The following is a 21011-nucleotide window of genomic DNA, read 5'->3' as shown; positions in this document are numbered from 1 at the left end:
TTATGTGAAAAGTGAATAATATTGTCATTCCATTTAAAGTGAATAATACTGTCATTCCATTTAAAGTGAATAATATTGTCATTCCATTTAAAGTGAATCATACTGTCATTCCATGTCAAGAGACCAACTACTCCTTACATAGTACGATCTGCAGGCAACCACTGATGTATAGTGGAGAAATTTTTAAATGTCAGCGCTATCACCAAATTATCTCTTACTTTGAGAATGTCTGTAATTTTGTAATTTCTAGATTATTTACATGTATTTGAGTACCTAAGGTCTTGATTGATACAATGTTCATTCAGTGAGTTTATCCGGAAATCATTAATCATTAACTTTGGGACTGTGATGTAATTAAAAGCTATAAATAGTGTTTAATCTGCATTTTTCATTGGGTGTTTAATATGTGGTTTAGAGAGACATTCAATTCATGAAAATTGGTAACCCATGAAAAATAGTGAAACCACAGCATTATAAGGTCCTTCTGACCAGTCTCTGTTATCAGTGGATTTCCATTCCTACATCACTGGGAATATTCCAGCTGGTTTGACATCATTTTTCCTAAGACTGGGCGTGTTCCAGCTGGTTCTGACAAATGTCATCTTTTTTACAATGTTTTGACAAATGCCATACTATTCCATCTGGCAGAACAAGTTACCGGTCAAATTTCAGTGGATGTTGACACATACTTTCTATCTACGATTAGGCTGGTTTAATACATCATATTCTACATTACCAGCTATGTTCCAGCTGGTGTAGTAGATCATTTCCTGTATGACTAGGTACATTCCAGCTTGACTGACATGTGCTATTGTTTTTTTTTACATGTTTGACAAATGCTATTTACTACACGAGTGGCCTTATAACAGCGGCCTTGACACATATCAATCTGTACATGACTGGGCATGTTCGAGCTACTGTGACACATGCCATTTTTCTACAGATTTGGTTGATGCTATGTTTGACTTGACTAGGCGTGTTTCAGTTAGCTTGAGATGTTATTTTCTACATGCCTGACACATGCTATTTCTACATGACTGGTCATGTTCCAGCTCATTTGACATGTGCCATTTGCAACTGTTCCAGCTCATTTGACATGTGCCATTTGCAACTGTTCCAGCTTGTTTGACATGTGCCATTTGCAACTGTTCCAGCTTGTTTGACATGTGCCATTTGCAACTGTTCCAGCTCATTTGACATGTGCCATTTGCAACTGTTCCAGCTCATTTGACATGTGCCATTTGCAACTGTTCCAGCTTGTTTGACATGTGCCATTTGCAACTGTTCCAGCTCATTTGACATGTGCCATTTGCAACTGTTCCAGCTCATTTGACATGTGCCATTTGCAACTGTTCCAGCTCATTTGACATGTGCCATTTGCAACTGTTCCAGCTCATTTGACATGTGCCATTTGCAACTGTTCCAGCTCATTTGACATGTGCCATTTGCAACTGTTCCAGCTTGTTTGACATGTGCCATTTGCAACTGTTCCAGCTTGTTTGACATGTACCATTTTGAACATACCTGTGCATGTTTCAGCTGGTTTGACATGACTGGGCATATTTCAGCAGATATGGTATGTACCACTAGTTGCAACTTCTCAAACACACTATGTAGTGACAACAGACAACTAATGCCACTCCAACATGTTCTTTATGTAGTGACAGTAGATAATTAATACTATTCTAGCATGTTATTTTTATAGTGACAGTAAACAATACTATTCTAGCATGTTCTTTTTGTAGTGAAGGTACACAATACTATTCTAGCATGTTCTTTTTGTAGTGACAGTACACAATACTATTCTAGTATGTTCTTCTGTAGTGACAGTACACAATACTATTCTAGTACATTCTTTTGTAGTGACAGTAAACAATACTATTCTAGCATGTTCTTTTTGTAGTGACAGTACACAATACTATTCTAGTATGTTCTTTTGTAGTGACAGTACACAATACTATTCTTGCATGTTCCTTTTGCTTAACATAAGACATGTTACACTTAAGTAATCCATTTACTAAAGGATGTAAATCTAAAACTAAGATATGGAGGTTACTTCATTCTAAAATATATTTCTTATAGTATGTGACTGAATCATAGATAAAACAGCTGTTTTATGTTCTATTCCATTCATTGGGCATAACATTTTATGAAAGTTAAGCATTTGTTGGAATTTTACAATTTCAACTGTTATAGTTAAGAATGATTGCTAGTTATTGAATCTACCTAATATCAATCAATCAAACTTATTTAACCCAGTGTATGATTCCAAAATCTAATCTAATCAAACTTATTTAACCCCAGTGTATGATTCCAAAATCTAATCTAATCAAACTTATTTAACACCAGTGTATGATTCCAAAATCTAATCAAACTTATTTAACCCCAGTGTATGATTCCAAAATGTAATCAAACTTATTTAACCCCAGTGTATGATTCCAAAATCTAATCAAACTTATTTAACCCCAGTGTATGATTCCAAAATCTAATCTAATCAAACTTATTTAACCCAGCGTATGATTCCAAAATCTAATCAAACTTATTTAACACAAGTGTATGATTCCAAAATCTAATCAAACTTATTTAACACCAGTGTATGATTTCAAAATCTAATCAAACTTATTTAACCCCACTGTATGATTCCAAAATCTAATCAAACTTATTTAACACCAGTGTATGATTCCAACATCTAATCAAACTTATTTAACCCCAGTGTATGATTCCAAAATCTAATCACTTATTTAACCCAGTGTATGATTCCAACATCTAATAAAACTTATTTAACCCAGTGTATGATTCCAAAATCTAATCAAACTTATTTAACCCCAGTGTATGATTCCAAAATCTAATCAAACTTATTTAATCCCAGTCTATGATTCCAAAATCTAATCACTTATTTAACCCCAGTGAATGATTCCAAAATCTAATCAAACTTATTTAACCCAGTGTATGATTCCAAAATCTAATCAAACTTATTTAACCCCAGTGTATGATTCCAAAATCTAATCACTTATTTAACCCCAGTGTATGATTCCAAAATCTAATCAAACTTATTTAACCCAGTGTATGATTCCAAAATCTAATCAAACTTATTTAACCCAGTGTATGATTCCAACATCTAATCAAACTTATTTAACCCAGTGTATGATTCCAAAATCTAATCAAACTTATTTAACCCCAGTGTATGATTCCAAAATCTAATCTAATCAAACTTATTTAACCCCAGTGTATGATTCTAAAATCTAATCAAACTTATTTAACCCCAGTGTATGATTCCAAAATCTAATCAAACTTATTTAACTCCAGTGTATGATTCTAAAATCTAATCAAACTTATTTAATCCCAGTGTATGATTCCAAAATCTAATCAAACTTATTTAACCTCAGTGTATGATTCCAACATCTAATCAAACTTATTTAACCCCAATGTGAGATTCCAAAATCTAATCAAACTTATTTAACCCCAGTGTATGATTCCAAACTCTAATCACTTATTTAACCCCAGTGTATGATTCCAACATCTAATCAAACTTATTTAATCCCAGTGTATGATTCCAACATCTAATCAAACTTATTTAACCCCAGTGTATGATTCCAACATCTAATGAAACTTATTTAACCCCATTGTATGATTCCAAAATCTAATCAAACTTATTTAACACCAGTGTATGATTCCAAAATCTAATCAAACTTATTTAACCCCAGTGTATGATTCCAAAATCTAATCACTTATTTAAACCCAGTGTATGATTCCAACATCTAATCACTTATTTAACCCCAGTGTATGATTCCAAAATCTAATCAAACTTATTTAACCCCAGTGTATGATTCCAAAATCTAATCAAACTTATTTAACCCCAGTGTATGATTCCAACATCTAATCAAACTATTTAACCCCAGTGTATGATTCCAAAACCTAATCAAAATTATTTAACCCCAGTGTATGATTCCAACATCTAATCAAACTTTTTTAATCCCAGTGTATGATTCCAAAATCTAATCAAACTTATTTAACCCCAGTGTACGATTCCAAAATCTAATGAAACTTATTTAACCCCACTGTATGATTACAAAATCTAATCAAACTTATTTAACCCCATTGTATGATTCCAAAATCTACTCAAACTTATTTAATCCCAGTCTATGATTCAAAAATCTAATCAAACTTATTTAACCCCAGTGTATGATTCAAAAATCTAATCTAATCAAACTTATTTAACCCCAATGTATGATTCCAAAATCTAATCAAACTTATTTAACACCAGTGTATGATTCCAACATCTAATCACTTATTTAACCCCAGTGTATGATTCCAACATCTAATCACTTATTTAACCCCAGTGTATGATTCCAAAATCTAATCAAACTTATTTAACCCCAGTGTATGATTCCAAAATCTAATCAAACTTATTTAACCCCAGTGTCTGATTCCAACATCTAATCAAACTATTTAACCCCAGTGTATGATTCCAAAACCTAATCAAAATTATTTAACCCCAGTGTATGATTCCAACATCTAATCAAACTTATTTAATCCCAGTGTATGATTCCAAAATCTAATCAAACTTATTTAACCCCCGTGTATGATTCCAAAATCTAATGAAACTTATTTAACCCCACTGTATGATTCCAAAATCTAATCAAACTTATTTAACCCCATTGTATGATTCCAAAATCTAATCAAACTTATTTAATCCCAGTCTATGATTCCAAAATCTAATCAAACTTATTTAACCCCACTGTATGATTCCAAAATCTAATCAAACTTATTTAACACCAGTGTATGATTCCAACATATAATCAAACTTATTTAACCCCAGTGTATGATTCCAAAATCTAATCACTTATTTAAATCAGTGTATGATTCCAACATCTAATAAAACTTATTTAACCCAGTGTATGATTCCAAAATCTAATCAAACTTATTTAACCCCAGTGTATGATTCCAAAATCTAATGAAACTTATTTAACCCCACTGTATGATTCCAAAATCTAATCAAACTTATTTAACCCCATTGTATGATTCCAAAATCTAATCAAACTTATTTAACCCCATTGTATGATTCCAAAATCTAATCAAACTTATTTAATCCCAGTCTATGATTCCAAAATCTAATCAAACTTATTTAACCCCATTGTATGATTCAAAAATCTAATCTAATCAAACTTATTTAACCCCAATGTATGATTCCAAAATCTAATCAAAAATTTTTTAACCCCAGTGTATGATTCCAAAATCTAATCAAACTTATTTAACCCCAGTGTATGATTCCAACATCTAATCAAACTTATTTAACCCAAGTGTATGATTCTAAAATCTAATCAAACTTATTTAACCCCAGTGTATGATTCCAAAATCTAATCAAACTTATTTAACCCCAGTGTACGATTCCAAAATCTAATCAAACTTATTTAACCCCAGTGTATGACTCTAAAATCTAATCAAACTAATTTAACCCAGTGTATGATTCCAAAATCTAATCAAACTTATTTAATACCAATGTATGATTCCAACATCTAATCAAACTTATTTAACCCCAGTGTATGATTCCAAAATCTAATCAAACTTATTTAACCCCAGTGTATGATTCCAAAATCTAATCAAACTTATTTAATCAGTGTATGATTCCAACATCTAATCAAACTTATTTAATCCCAGTCTATGATTCAAAAATCTAATCAAACTTATTTAACCCCAGTGTATGATTCCAAAATCTAATCAAACTTATTTAATACCAATGTATGATTCCAACATCTAATCAAACTTATTTAACCCCAGTGTATGATTCCAAAATCTAATCAAACTTATTTAACCCCAGTGTATGGTTCAAAAATCTAATCAAACTTATTTAATCCCAGTGTATGATTCCAAAATCTAATCAAACTTATTTAATCCCAATGTATTATTCCAACATCTAATCAAACTTATTTAACCCCATTGTACGATTCCAAAATCTAATCTAATCAAACTTATTTAACCCCAGTGTATGATTCCAAAATCTAATCAAACTTATTTAATCAGTGTATGATTCCAACATCTAATCAAACTTATTTAATCCCAGTCTATGATTCAAAAATCTAATCAAACTTATTTAACCCCATTGTATGATTCAAAAATCTAATCTAATCAAACTTATTTAACCCCAATGTATGATTCCAAAATCTAATCAAACTTATTTAACACCAGTGTATGATTCCAAAATCTAATCAAACTTATTTAACCCCAGTGTATGATTCCAAAATCTAATCAAACTTATTTAATCAGTGTATGATTCCAACATCTAATCAAACTTATTTAACCCCAATGTATGATTCCAAAATCTAATCAAACTTATTTAACACCAGTGTATGATTCCAAAATCTAATCAAACTTATTTAATCCCAGGGTATGATTCCAAAATCTAATCAAACTTATTTAATCAGTGTATGATTCCAACATCTAATCAAACTTATTTAAACCCAGTGTATGATTCCAAAATCTAATCAAACTTATTTAATCCCAGTCTATGATTCAAAAATCTAATCAAACTTATTTAACCCCATTGTATGATTCAAAAATCTAATCTAATCAAACTTATTTAACCCCAATGTATGATTCCAAAATCTAATCAAACTTATTTAACACCAGTGTATGATTCCAAAATCTAATCAAACTTATTTAACCCCAGTGTATGGTTCCAAAATCTAATCACTTATTTAACCCCAGTGTATGATTCCAACATCTAATCACTTATTTAACCCCAGTGTATGATTCCAAAATCTAATCAAACTTATTTAACCCCAGTGTAGGATTCCAAAATCTAATCAAACTTATTTAACACCAGTGTATGATTCCAAAATCTAATCAAACTTATTTAACCCCACTGTATGATTCCAAAATCTAATCAAACTTATTTAACACCAGTGTATGATTCCAACATCTAATCAAACTTATTTAACCCCAGTGTATGATTCCAAAATCTAATCACTTATTTAACCCAGTGTATGATTCCAACATCTAATAAAACTTATTTAACCCAGTGTATGATTCCAAAATCTAATCAAACTTATTTAACCCAGTGTATGATTCCAAAATCTAATCAAACTTATTTAACCCCACTGTATGATTCCAAAATCTAATCACTTATTTAACCCCAGTGTATGATTCCAAAATCTAATCAAACTTATTTAACCCAGTGTATGATTCCAAAATCTAATCAAACTTATTTAACCCAGTGTATGATTCAAACATCTAATCAAACTTATTTAACCCAGTGTATGATTCCAAAATCTAATCAAACTTATTTAACCCCAGTGTATGATTCCAAAATCTAATCTAATCAAACTTATTTAACCCCAGTGTATGATTCTAAAATCAAATCAAACTTATTTAACCCAAGTGTATGATTCCAAAATCTAATCAAACTTATTTAACTCCAGTGTATGATTCTAAAATCTAATCAAACTTATTTAATCCCAGTCTATGATTCCAAAATCTAATCAAACTTATTTAACCTCAGTGTATGATTCCAACATCTAATCAAACTTATTTAACCCCAATGTGAGATTCCAAAATCTAATCAAACTTATTTAACCCCAGTGTATGATTCCAAACTCTAATCACTTATTTAACCCCAGTGTATGATTCCAACATCTAATCAAACTTATTTAATCCCAGTGTATGATTCCAACATCTAATCAAACTTATTTAACCCCAGTGTATGATTCCAACATCTAATGAAACTTATTTAACCCCATTGTATGATTCCAAAATCTAATCAAACTTATTTAACACCAGTGTATGATTCCAAAATCTAATCAAACTTATTTAACCCCAGTGTATGATTCCAAAATCTAATCACTTATTTAACCCCAGTGTATGATTCCAACATCTAATCACTTATTTAACCCCAGTGTATGATTCCAAAATCTAATCAAACTTATTTAACCCCAGTGTATGATTCCAAAATCTAATCAAACTTATTTAACCCCAGTGTATGATTCCAACATTTAATCAAACTATTTAACCCCAGTGTATGATTCCAAAACCTAATCAAAATTATTTAACCCCAGTGTATGATTCCAACATCTAATCAAACTTTTTTAATCCCAGTGTATGATTCCAAAATCTAATCAAACTTATTTAACCCCAGTGTACGATTCCAAAATCTAATGAAACTTATTTAACCCCATTGTATGATTCCAAAATCTAATCAAACTTATTTAACCCCATTGTATGATTCCAAAATCTAATCAAACTTATTTAATCCCAGTCTATGATTCAAAAATCTAATCAAACTTATTTAACCCCATTGTATGATTCAAAAATCTAATCTAATCAAACTTATTTAACCCCAATGTATGATTCCAAAATCTAACCAAACTTATTTAACACCAGTGTATGATTCCAACATCTAATCACTTATTTAACCCCAGTGTATGATTCCAACATCTAATCACTTATTTAACCCCAGTGTATGATTCCAAAATCTAATCAAACTTATTTAACCCCAGTGTATGATTCCAAAATCTAATCAAACTTATTTAACCCCAGTGTCTGATTCCAACATCTAATCAAACTATTTAACCCCAGTGTATGATTCCAAAACCTAATCAAAATTATTTAACCCCAGTGTATGATTCCAACATCTAATCAAACTTATTTAATCCCAGTGTATGATTCCAAAATCTAATCAAACTTATTTAACCCCAGTGTATGATTCCAAAATCTAATGAAACTTATTTAACCCCACTGTATGATTCCAAAATCTAATCAAACTTATTTAACCCCATTGTATGATTCCAAAATCTAATCAAACTTATTTAATCCCAGTCTATGATTCCAAAATCTAATCAAACTTATTTAACCCCACTGTATGATTCCAAAATCTAATCAAACTTATTTAACACCAGTGTATGATTCCAACATATAATCAAACTTATTTAACCCCAGTGTATGATTCCAAAATCTAATCACTTATTTAAATCAGTGTATGATTCCAACATCTAATAAAACTTATTTAACCCAGTGTATGATTCCAAAATCTAATCAAACTTATTTAACCCCAGTGTATGATTCCAAAATCTAATGAAACTTATTTAACCCCACTGTATGATTCCAAAATCTAATCAAACTTATTTAACCCCAGTGTATGATTCCAAAATCTAATCAAACTTATTTAACCCCATTGTATGATTCCAAAATCTAATCAAACTTATTTAATCCCAGTCTATGATTCCAAAATCTAATCAAACTTATTTAACCCCATTGTATGATTCAAAAATCTAATCTAATCAAACTTATTTAACCCCAATGTATGATTCCAAAATCTAATCAAACTTATTTAACCCCAGTGCATGATTCCAAAATCTAATCAAACTTATTTAACCCCAGTGTATGATTCCAACATCTAATCAAACTTATTTAACCCAAGTGTATGATTCTAAAATCTAGTCAAACTTATTTAACCCCAGTGTATGATTCCAAAATCTAATAAAACTTATTTAATCCCAGTGTATGATTCCAAAATCTAATCAAACTTATTTAGCCCCAGTGTATGATTCCAACATCTAATCAAACTTATTTAACCCCAGTGTATGATTCCAAAATCTAATCAAACTTATTTAACCCCAGTGTATGATTCCAAAATCTAATCAAACTTATTTAACCCCAGTGTATGATTCTAAAATCTAATCAAACTTATTTAACCCAGTGTATGATTCCAAAATCTAATCAAACTTATTTAATCCCAATGTATGATTCCAACATCTAATCAAACTTATTTAATCCCAGTCTATGATTCCAAAATCTAATCAAACTTATTTAACCCCATTGTATGATTCAAAAATCTAATCTAATCAAACTTATTTAACCCCAATGTATGATTCCAAAATCTAATCAAACTTATTTAACCCCAGTGCATGATTCCAAAATCTAATCAAACTTATTTAACCCCAGTGTATGATTCCAACATCTAATCAAACTTATTTAACCCAAGTGTATGATTCTAAAATCTAGTCAAACTTATTTAACCCCAGTGTATGATTCCAAAATCTAATCAAACTTATTTAATCCCAGTGTATGATTCCAAAATCTAATCAAACTTATTTAGCCCCAGTGTATGATTCCAAGATCTAATCAAACTTATTGAACCCCAGTGTATGATTCCAAAATCTAATCAAACTTATTTAACCCCAGTGTATCATTCCAAAATCTAATCAAACTTATTTAACCCCAGTGTATGATTCTAAAATCTAATCAAACTTATTTAACCCAGTGTATGATTCCAAAATCTAATCAAACTTATTTAATCCCAATGTATGATTCCAACATCTAATCAAACTTATTTAACCCCAGTGTATGATTCCAAAATCTAATGAAACTTATTTAACCCCAGTGTATGGTTCCAAAATCTAATCAAACTTATTTAATCCCAGTGTATGATTCCAAAATCTAATCAAACTTATTTAATCCCAGTGTATTATTCCAACATCTAATCAAACTTATTTAACCCCATTGTACAATTCCAAAATCTAATCTAATCAAACTTATTTAACCCCAGTGTATGATTCCAAAATCTAATCAAACTTATTTAACACCAGTGTATGATTCCAAAATCTAATCAAACTTATTTAACCCCAGTGTATGATTCCAAAATCTAATCAAACTTATTTAATCAGTGTATGATTCCAACATCTAATCAAACTTATTTAACCCCAATGTATGATTAGAAAATCTAATCAAACTTATTTAACACCAGTGTATGATTCCAAAATGTAATCAAACTTATTCAATCCCAGGGTATGATTCCAAAATCTAATGAAACTTATTTAATCAGTGTATGATTCCAACATCTAATCAAACTTATTTAACCCCAGTGTATGATTCCAACATCTAATCAAACTTATTTAATCCCAGTCTATGATTCAAAAATCTAATCAAACTTATTTAACCCCATTGTATGATTCAAAAATCTAATCTAATCAAACTTATTTAACCCCAATGTATGATTCCAAAATCTAATCAAACTTATTTAACACCAGTGTATGATTCCAAAATCTAATCAAACTTATTTAACCCCAGTGTATGGTTCCAAAATCTAATCACTTATTTAACCCCAGTGTATGATTCCAACATCTAATCACTTATTTAACCCCAGTGTATGATTCCAAAATCTAATCAAACTTATTTAACCCCAGTGCATGATTCCAAAATCTAATCAAACTTATTTAACCCCAGTGTATGATTCCAACATCTAATCAAACTTATTTAACCCAAGTGTATGATTCTAAAATCTAGTCAAACTTATTTAACCCCAGTGTATGATTCCAAAATCTAATCAAACTTATTTAATCCCAGTGTATGATTCCAAAATCTAATCAAACTTATTTAGCCCCAGTGTATGATTCCAACATCTAATCAAACTTATTTAACCCCAGTGTATGATTCCAAAATCTAATCAAACTTATTTAACCCCAGTGTATGATTCCAAAATCTAATCAAACTTATTTAACCCTAGTGTATGATTCTAAAATCTAATCAAACTTATTTAACCCAGTGTATGATTCCAAAATCTAATCAAACTTATTTAATCCCAATGTATGATTCCAACATCTAATCAAACTTATTTAATCCCAGTCTATGATTCCAAAATCTAATCAAACTTATTTAACCCCATTGTATGAGTCAAAAATCTAATCTAATCAAACTTATTTAACCCCAATGTATGATTCCAAAATCTAATCAAACTTATTTAACCCCAGTGCATGATTCCAAAATCTAATCAAACTTATTTAACCCCAGTGTATGATTCCAACATCTAATCAAACTTATTTAACCCAAGTGTATGATTCTAAAATCTAGTCAAACTTATTTAACCCCAGTGTATGATTCCAAAATCTAATCAAACTTATTTAATCCCAGTGTATGATTCCAAAATCTAATCAAACTTATTTAGCCCCAGTGTATGATTCCAACATCTAATCAAACTTATTTAACCCCAGTGTATGATTCCAAAATCTAATCAAACTTATTTAACCCCAGTGTATGATTCCAACATCTAATCAAACTTATTTAACCCCAGTGTATGATTCTAAAATCTAATCAAACTTATTTAACCCAGTGTATGATTCCAAAATCTAATCAAACTTATTTAATCCCAAAGTATGATTCCAACATCTAATCAAACTTATTTAACCCCAGTGTATGATTCCAAAATCTAATCAAACTTATTTAACCCCAGTGTATGGTTCCAAAATCTAATCAAACTTATTTAATCCCAGTGTATGATTCCAAAATCTAATCAAACTTATTTAATCCCAGTGTATTATTCCAACATCTAATCAAACTTATTTAACCCCATTGTACGATTCCAAAATCTAATCTAATCAAACTTATTTAACCCCAGTGTATGATTCCAAAATCTAATCAAACTTATTTAATCAGTGTATGATTGAAACATCTAATCAAACTTATTTAATCCCAGTCTATGAATCAAAAATCTAATCAAACTTATTTAACCCCATTGTATGATTCAAAAATCTAATCTAATCAAACTTATTTAACCCCAATGTATGATCCCAAAATCTAATCAAACTTATTTAACACCAGTGTATGATTCCAAAATCTAATCAAATTTATTTAACCCCAGTGTATGATTCCAAAATCTAATCAAACTTATTTAATCAGTGTATGATTCCAACATCTAATCAAACTTATTTAACCCCAATGTATGATTCCAAAATCTAATCAAACTTATTTAACACCAGTGTATGATTCCAAAATCTAATCAAACTAATTCAATCCCAGGGTATGATTCCAAAATCTAATCAAACTTATTTAATCAGTGTATGATTCCAACATCTAATCAATCTTATTTAACCCCAGTGTATGATTCCAAAATCTAATCAAACTTATTTAATCCCAGTCTATGATTCCAAAATCTAATCAAACTTATTTAACCCCATTGTATGATTCCAAAATATAACCTAATCAAACTTATTTAACCCCAATGTATGATTCCAAAATCTAATCAAACTTATTTAACCCCAGTGCATGATTCCAAAATCTAATCAAACTTATTTAACCCCAGTGTATGATTCCAACATCTAATCAAACTTATTTAACCCAAGTGTATGATTCTAAAATCTAGTCAAACTTATTTAACCCCAGTGTATGATTCCAAAATCTAATCAAACTTATTTAACCCCATTGTATGATTCCAAAATCTAATCTAATCAAACTTATTTAACCCCAATGTATGATTCCAAAATCTAATCAAACTTATTTAACACCAGTGTATGATTCCAAAATCTAATCAAACTTATTTAATCCCAGTGTATGATTCCAACATCTAATCAAACTTATTTAATCCCAGTGTATGATTCCAACATCTAATCAAACTTATTTAACTCCGGTGTATGATTCCAAAATCTAATCAAACTTATTTAACCCCAGTGTATGATTCCAAAATCTAATCAAACTTATTTAATCCCAGTGTATGATTCCAAAATCTAATCAAACTTATTTAACCCCACTGTATGATTCAAAAATCTAATCAAACTTATTTAACCCCAGTGTATGATTCCAACATCTAATCAAACTTATTTAATCCCAGTATATGATTCCAACATCTAATCAAACTTATTTAATCCCAGTGTATGATTCCAACATCTTATCAAACTTATTTAACCCCAGTGTATGGTTCCAAAATCTAATCAAGCTTATTTAACACCAGTGTATGATTCCAACATCTAATCAAACTTATTTAATCCCAGTGTATGATTCCAACATCTAATCAAACTTATTTAACCCCAATGTATGATTCCAAAATCTAATCAAACTTATTTAACCCCAGTGCATGATTCCAAAATCTAATCAAACTTATTTAACCCCAGTGTATGATTCCAACATCTAATCAAACTTATTTAACCCCAGTGTATGATTCTAAAATCTAGTCAAACTTATTTAACCCCAGTGTATGGTTCCAAAATCTAATCAAACTTATTTAATCCCAGTGTATGATTCCAAAATCTAATCAAACTTATTTAATCCCATTGTATGATTCAAAAATCTAATCTAATCAAACTTATTTAACCCCATTGTATGATTCAAAAATCTAATCACTTATTTAACCCCAGTGTATGATTCCAACATCTAATCACTTATTTAACCCCAGTGTAACATTCCAAAATCTAATCAAACTTATTTAACCCCAGTGTATGGTTCTAAAATCTAATCAAACTTATTTAACCCCAGTGTATGATTCCAACATCTAATCAAACTTATTTAATCCCAGTGTATGATTCCAACATCTAATCAAACTTATTTAACCCCAATGTATGATTCCAAAATCTAATCAAACTTATTTAATCCCAGTGTATGATTCCAACATCTAATCAAACTTATTTAATCCCAGTGTATGATTCCAACATCTAATCAAACTTATTTAATCCCAGTGTATGATTCCAACATCTAATCAAACTTATTTAATCCCAGTGTATGATTCCAACATCTAATCAAACTTATTTAACCCCGGTGTATGATTCCAAAATCTAATCAAACTTATTTAATCCCAGTGTATGATTCCAAAATCTAATCAAACTTATTTAACCCCACTGTATGATTCAAAAATCTAATCAAACTTATTTAACCCCAGTGTATGATTCCAACATCTAATCAAACTTATTTAATCCCAGTATATGATTCCAACATCTAATCAAACTTATTTAATCCCAGTGTATGATTCCAAAATCTAATCAAACTTATTTAATCACAGTGTATGATTCCAACATCTAATCAAACTTATTTAATCCCAGTGTATGATTCCAACGTCTAATCAAACTTATTTAACCCCGGTGTATGATTCCAAAATCTAATCAAACTTATTTAATCACAGTGTATGATTCCAACATCTAATCAAACTTATTTAATCCCAGTGTATGATTCCAACATCTAATCAAACTTATTTAATCCCAGTGTATGATTCCAACATCTAATCAAACTTATTTAATCCCAGTGTATGATTCCAACATCTAATCAAACTTATTTAACCCCGGTGTATGATTCCAAAATCTAATCAAACTTATTTAACCCCAGTGTATGATTCCAAAATCTAATCAAACTTATTTAATCCCAGTGTATGATTCCAAAATCTAATCAAACTTATTTAACCCCACTGTATGATTCAAAAATCTAATCAAACTTATTTAACCCCAGTGTATGATTCCAACATCTAATCAAACTTATTTAATCCCAGTATATGATTCCTACATCTAATCAAACTTATTTAATCCCAGTGTATGATTCCAACATCTAATCAAACTTATTTAATCCCAGTGTATGATTCCAAAATCTAATCAAACTTATTTAATCACAGTGTATGATTCCAACATCTAATCAAACTTATTTAATCCCAGTATATGATTCCAACATCTAATCAAACTTATTTAATCCCAGTGTATGATTCCAAAATCTAATCAAACTTATTTAATCACAGTGTATGATTCCAACATCTAATCAAACTTATTTAATCCCAGTGTATGATTCCAACATCTAATCAAACTTATTTAACCCCAGTGTATGATTCCTAAATCTAATCAAACTTATTTAATCCCAGTGTATGACTCCAAAATCTAATCAAACTTATTTAACCCCACTGTATGATTCAAAAATCTAATCTAATCAAACTTATTTAACCCCAATGTATGATTCCAAAATCTAATCAAACTTATTTAACCCCAGTGTATGATTCCAAAATCTAATCAAACTTATTTAATCCCAGTGTATGATTCCAAAATCTAATCAAACTTATTTAACCCCATTGTATGATTCCAAAATCTAATCAAACTTATTTAATCCCAGTGTATGATTCCAACATCTAATCAAACTTATTTAATCCCAGTGTATGATTCCAACATCTAATCAAACTTATTTAATCCCAGTGTATGATTCCAACATCTAATCAAACTTATTAACCCCAGTGTATGATTCCAACATCTAATCAAACTTATTTAATCCCAGTGTATGATTCCAACATCTAATCAAACTTATTTAACCCCAGTGTATGATTCCAAAATCTAATCAAAGTTATTTAATCCCAGTGTATGATTCCAAAATCTAATCAAACTTATTTAACCCCACTGTATGATTCAAAAATCTAATCAAACTTATTTAACCCAAGTGTATGATTCCAAAATCTAATCAAACTTATTTAATCCCAGTGTATGATTCCAACATCTAATCAAACTTATTTAATCCCAGTATATGATTCCAACATCTAATCAAACTTATTTAATCCCAGTGTATGATTCCAAAATCTTATCAAACTTATTTAACCCCAGTGTATGGTTCCAAAATCTAATCAAGGTTATTTAACACCAGTGTATGATTCCAACATCTAATCAAACTTATTTAATCCCAGTGTATGATTCCAACATCTAATCAAACTTATTTAACCCCAATGTATGATTCCAAAATCTAATCAAACTTATTTAACCCCAGTGCATGATTCCAACATCTAATCAAACTTATTTAACCCCAGTGTATGATTCCAACATCTAATCAAACTTATTTAACCCCAGTGTATGATTCTAAAATCTAGTCAAACTTATTTAACCCCAGTGTATGGTTCCAAAATCTAATCAAACTTATTTAATCACAGTGTATGATTCCAACGTCTAATCAAACTTATTTAACCCCATTGTATGATTCAAAAATCTAATCTAATCAAACTTATTTAACCCCATTGTATGATTCAAAAATCTAATCACTTATTTAACCCCAGTGTATCATTCCAAAATCTAATCAAACTTATTTAACCCCAGTGTATGATTCCAACATCTAATCAAACTTATTTAATCCCAGTGTATGATTCCAACATCTAATCAAACTTATTTAACCCCAATGTATGATTCCAAAATCTAATCAAACTTATTTAATCCCAGTGTATGATTCCAAAATCTAATCAAACTTATTTAATCACAGTGTATGATTCCAACATCTAATCAAACTTATTTAACCCTATTGTATGATTCAAAAATCTAATCTAATCAAACTTATTTAACCCAATTGTATGATTCAAAAATCTAATCTAATCAAACTTATTTAACCCCAATGTATGATTCCAAAATCTAATCAAACTTATTTAACCCCAGTGTATGATTCCAACATCTAATCAAACTTATTTAACCCCAGTGTATGATTCCAAAATCTAATCAAACTTATTTAATCCCAGTGTATGATTTCAAAATCTAATCAAAATTATTTAACCCCAGTGTATGATTCCAACATCTAATCAAACTTATTTAACCCCAGTGTATGATTCCAAAATCTAATCAAACTTATTTAACCCCAGTGTATGATTCCAAAATCTAATCAAACTTATTTAACCCCAGTGTATGATTCCAAAATCTAATCAAACTTATTTAATCCCAGTGTATGATTCCAAAATCTAATCAAACTTATTTAATCCCAGTGTATGATTCCAACATCTAATCAAACTTATTTAACCCCAGTGTATGATTCCAAAATCTAATCAAACTTATTTAACCCCAGTGTATGGTTCCAAAAGCTAATCAAACTTATTTAATCCCAGTGTATGATTCCAAAATCTAATCAAACTTATTTAATCCCAGTGTATTATTCCAACATCTAATTAAACTTATTTAACCCCATTGTACGATTCCAAAATCTAATCTAATCAAACTTATTTAATCCCAGTGTATGATTCCAAAATCTAATCAAACTTATTTAATCCCAGTGTATGATTCCAAAATCTAATCAAACTTATTTAACCCCAGTGTATGATTCCAAAATCTAATCAAACTTATTTAACCCCATTGTATGATTCAAAATCTAATCTAATCAAACTTATTTAACCCCAGTGTATGATTCCAAAATCTAATCACTTATTTAACCCCAGTGTATGATTCCAAAATCTAATCAAACTTATTTAACCCCAGTGTATGATTCCAAACTCTAATCAAACTTATTTAACGCAAGTGTATGATTCCAAAATCTAATCACTTATTTAACCCCAGTGTATGATTCCAACATCTAATCAAACTTATTTAACCCCAGTGTATGATTCTAAAATCTAATCAAACTTATTTAACCCCAGTGTATGATTCCAAACTCTAATCACTTATTTAACCCCAGTGTATGATTCTAACATCTAATCAAACTTATTTAATCCCAGTGCATGATTCCAACATCTAATAAAACTTATTTAACCCCAGTGTATGATTTCAAAACCTAATCACAGCAGAATGAGTCATGTTAATGATACCATACTGTATTTCTTTAATTAAATTATAGTTTCCAGGTTTATACCTGAAACAAAAATGATTTACAGAAAAAAAAATCAACATATCCCAGCATTATATTCCATGTTTCCAAATATGCACACCAATTCATGCAATACAGATTATAATGATAAATAGAAATGAATATAATGCTGTTTCTGAAAACAACTAAAGGGTAGATAACATATTCTCTAACCAAACTAGGGCCAAAATAAAATAAAATGAATGGAATAATAATACCTTAGATATGGCTATATAAAATAAAATGGTTAGACACAGAATAAAGAGGACTAAAATATTACCAAGTAATTCTTTCTTTACTATTTTCTTTTGATTATTTTCTGTGACAATTAGTGTCTCGTGAGGACCTGAAATGCATGTGCAATCAAAACGAGATGTTAATGAGAAATTAACAAGTACCTGCATCATGTGGCTGTGATTCAACGGCAGTCTCTGATTTAAGAAAAAATTATTGATATGAACAGGCTGAGATATAGACAGAACCTAAATTAAATCAATAACTAAAGGATATCTTAAGTGATCTTATCTGTGTGAAACAAGGAAGGAAACAGAAGCCACTTAAATGATGACACAAAAAAAACCCCACACTGAGAACAGAAAATACTTTCATCCTAAATGCTTAGGGAACTGGCATTCCCTGTTAAAGCAATGTGACTACTGCAATCCAGTTAAAACTGACTTAAGAATAATAAGTTCAAAATGAAACTGTTTAGCTTTTGCCAATTTTGTCAAACAAGAGGCCCAAGTTGGTATGAGGTTGGTCACCTTACTGTCATCTGCCTATTAGCCTAATATAAGAGCCGTTAGCCAAGAAATCTGGGTCACTAGGAAGTTTTTTGTTGAAATTTATTCCAATGCTGTTGATTGCATGTTACAAAAACAAATGTTTAATGTTTTCTCTATTTTTTCCATCTTATTCCATATCTGATGGCACATCGGCAACATTTGTCCTATACTCAAATCTGGTAAAGTTTGGTGGAGCATATTTTATGAAGAAGTTTAAAGGTTGATCTATTTTTAGTAATGGCAGTCATATTTGATGTTCGATCAGCATCAACTGTACAAAACAAAGACCTCTATGTCAGGATGCTTTCTATATAATTTGGTAAAAATCTGTTGAGTAATTTTAGAGAAGAAGGTTTTTTTAAGTTGTAAGTAAATAGCAGCCATACCTGACAGTGAATTGGCATCACATATAAAATAAGAAATGTCTTCGTGCTTGGATGCTTTGTGTTAAGTCTGGTCAAATTTTATTCAGTGGTTATGCTGAAATCATTTCAAAGGTTTTTGGGGGAGGTATTTTTTGGCATATTTGGTTTTGTAACAGTGGCCATATTTGAAAGTAGACATTGACAACATTTGTACAAACTTCGAAAGGTCTCACTGTCTGGATATTCTGTCAAATTTGATTTAATATATTCACTGTATTCTAAGAGATAATTTAAAAAAAAAATATTTTTTGGACCAATTGTCTTACTTCATGATGGACCTGAATCATGTGTATAAAATATGAAAGCCCTATATGACACAATGCTTTGTGCCAAATTTGGTCAAAATCTGTTTGGCTGTCTTTGAGAAGTTTATAATAATAATTAATGATGGACTCGCAAAACATGATGGGCAAAGGTCTATAATGTTAGATCACTTTAACCTTATGTTTGGTAAGCTAAAAGTATAATTCATGGTTTGTACAGCCTTGGATTTTTTAAATAGAACTTACAATAGACCTATTCATATTTTTACATGACTAAATTTTCTCTACATGTCACTTTTCTTAACAATGCATAAATTGGAAGAAATGCTTTAAAAAACCCACTAAAATAATTAGCACACCACTACAGCAATGGGATTCTACTCCATCTGGTAACTACCCATGTTGTGTATTTGATCCACCCAATTTTCTCCTCTTATATTTATTATTTTTGGAAAATATATAAATAAAATTTCTTCATTTAAAAAGAGATACATTATTTATTCAGTTATTACATTTTGTATTGCCTCAGATAAGTTCAAGGAGTTCTGGGCAAAAATCAAAAACTTTTAAACAAGTTTAAGGATTTTTCAATGAGAAAACCAACTTTTTTAAAATTTGAATTTTCAAGTCACTCCCTCCTGTTTTAAGTATTTCTCAAAAAAACAAATAAAAAACCCCCAACATAATGGGACATATTTCAGCCAGCAAAAATTTCAAAAAGAGCAATTGTTGGTAAATTATAATCCATTTCTTTGCCACTATTTGAAAGGTCATTCAAAAAATCTTGCAGATTTCTTTCCTGCAGAAGACTTGGACACACAGCAAAATATAAATTCCCATTCACATAATATGTTTCCAAAATGAATACCTAATTCATCTTCATCATCTATAAAACTGTCTACTCTGTCTTCAATAGGGGAACTACTGCCATCCTTTACACGCAGGTCATTAGTGCTGTAGCTCTTCTTGATATGTTCCACTAGAGTGCTTTGCCCCTTAAAGAAAATAAATATATTATTACATCATGCCAAATGGAAAAATTCATGCAATACAATTTCTGTCACACTGAAGTTGTCTTGAACTTCTGAGGATAACTATAATCAAGAGCAAAATGCACATGACATTTTTCTATATTGAAAAACTAGTTGAATGAGTTCACCTTGAAAACTGACTTTACTTCCTAAAAGCACAGTCTTGACTGAATGTTAACTTCATCTGCTGAAGTATAACGTCCA

General features: G+C 30.2%; 1 protein-coding gene across 2 annotated transcripts in view; it reads right to left on the bottom strand.

Annotated features, from left to right (window-relative positions):
* LOC149794702 (receptor expression-enhancing protein 1-like) overlaps positions 1-21011 on the bottom strand; it is a 120978-nt gene that overhangs the window by 39534 nt on the left and 60433 nt on the right. For both annotated transcript variants that reach the window (XM_089964325.1, XM_089964326.1), the window contains exon 6: positions 20645-20771. In XM_089964325.1, the coding sequence (XP_089820451.1) occupies positions 20645-20771 (127 nt within the window). The remainder of the gene's footprint in view (positions 1-20644; positions 20772-21011) is intronic.

The sequence above is a fragment of the Sinohyriopsis cumingii genome, chromosome 7 (assembly GCF_028554795.1).
Source record: "Sinohyriopsis cumingii isolate HCF-2022 chromosome 7, ASM2855479v2, whole genome shotgun sequence".
In the NCBI taxonomy this organism is placed as follows: Eukaryota; Metazoa; Mollusca; class Bivalvia; order Unionida; family Unionidae; genus Sinohyriopsis; species Sinohyriopsis cumingii.
Note: the sequence above shows the minus strand (reverse complement) of the source record. Positions and strands in the feature narration are given on the sequence as shown.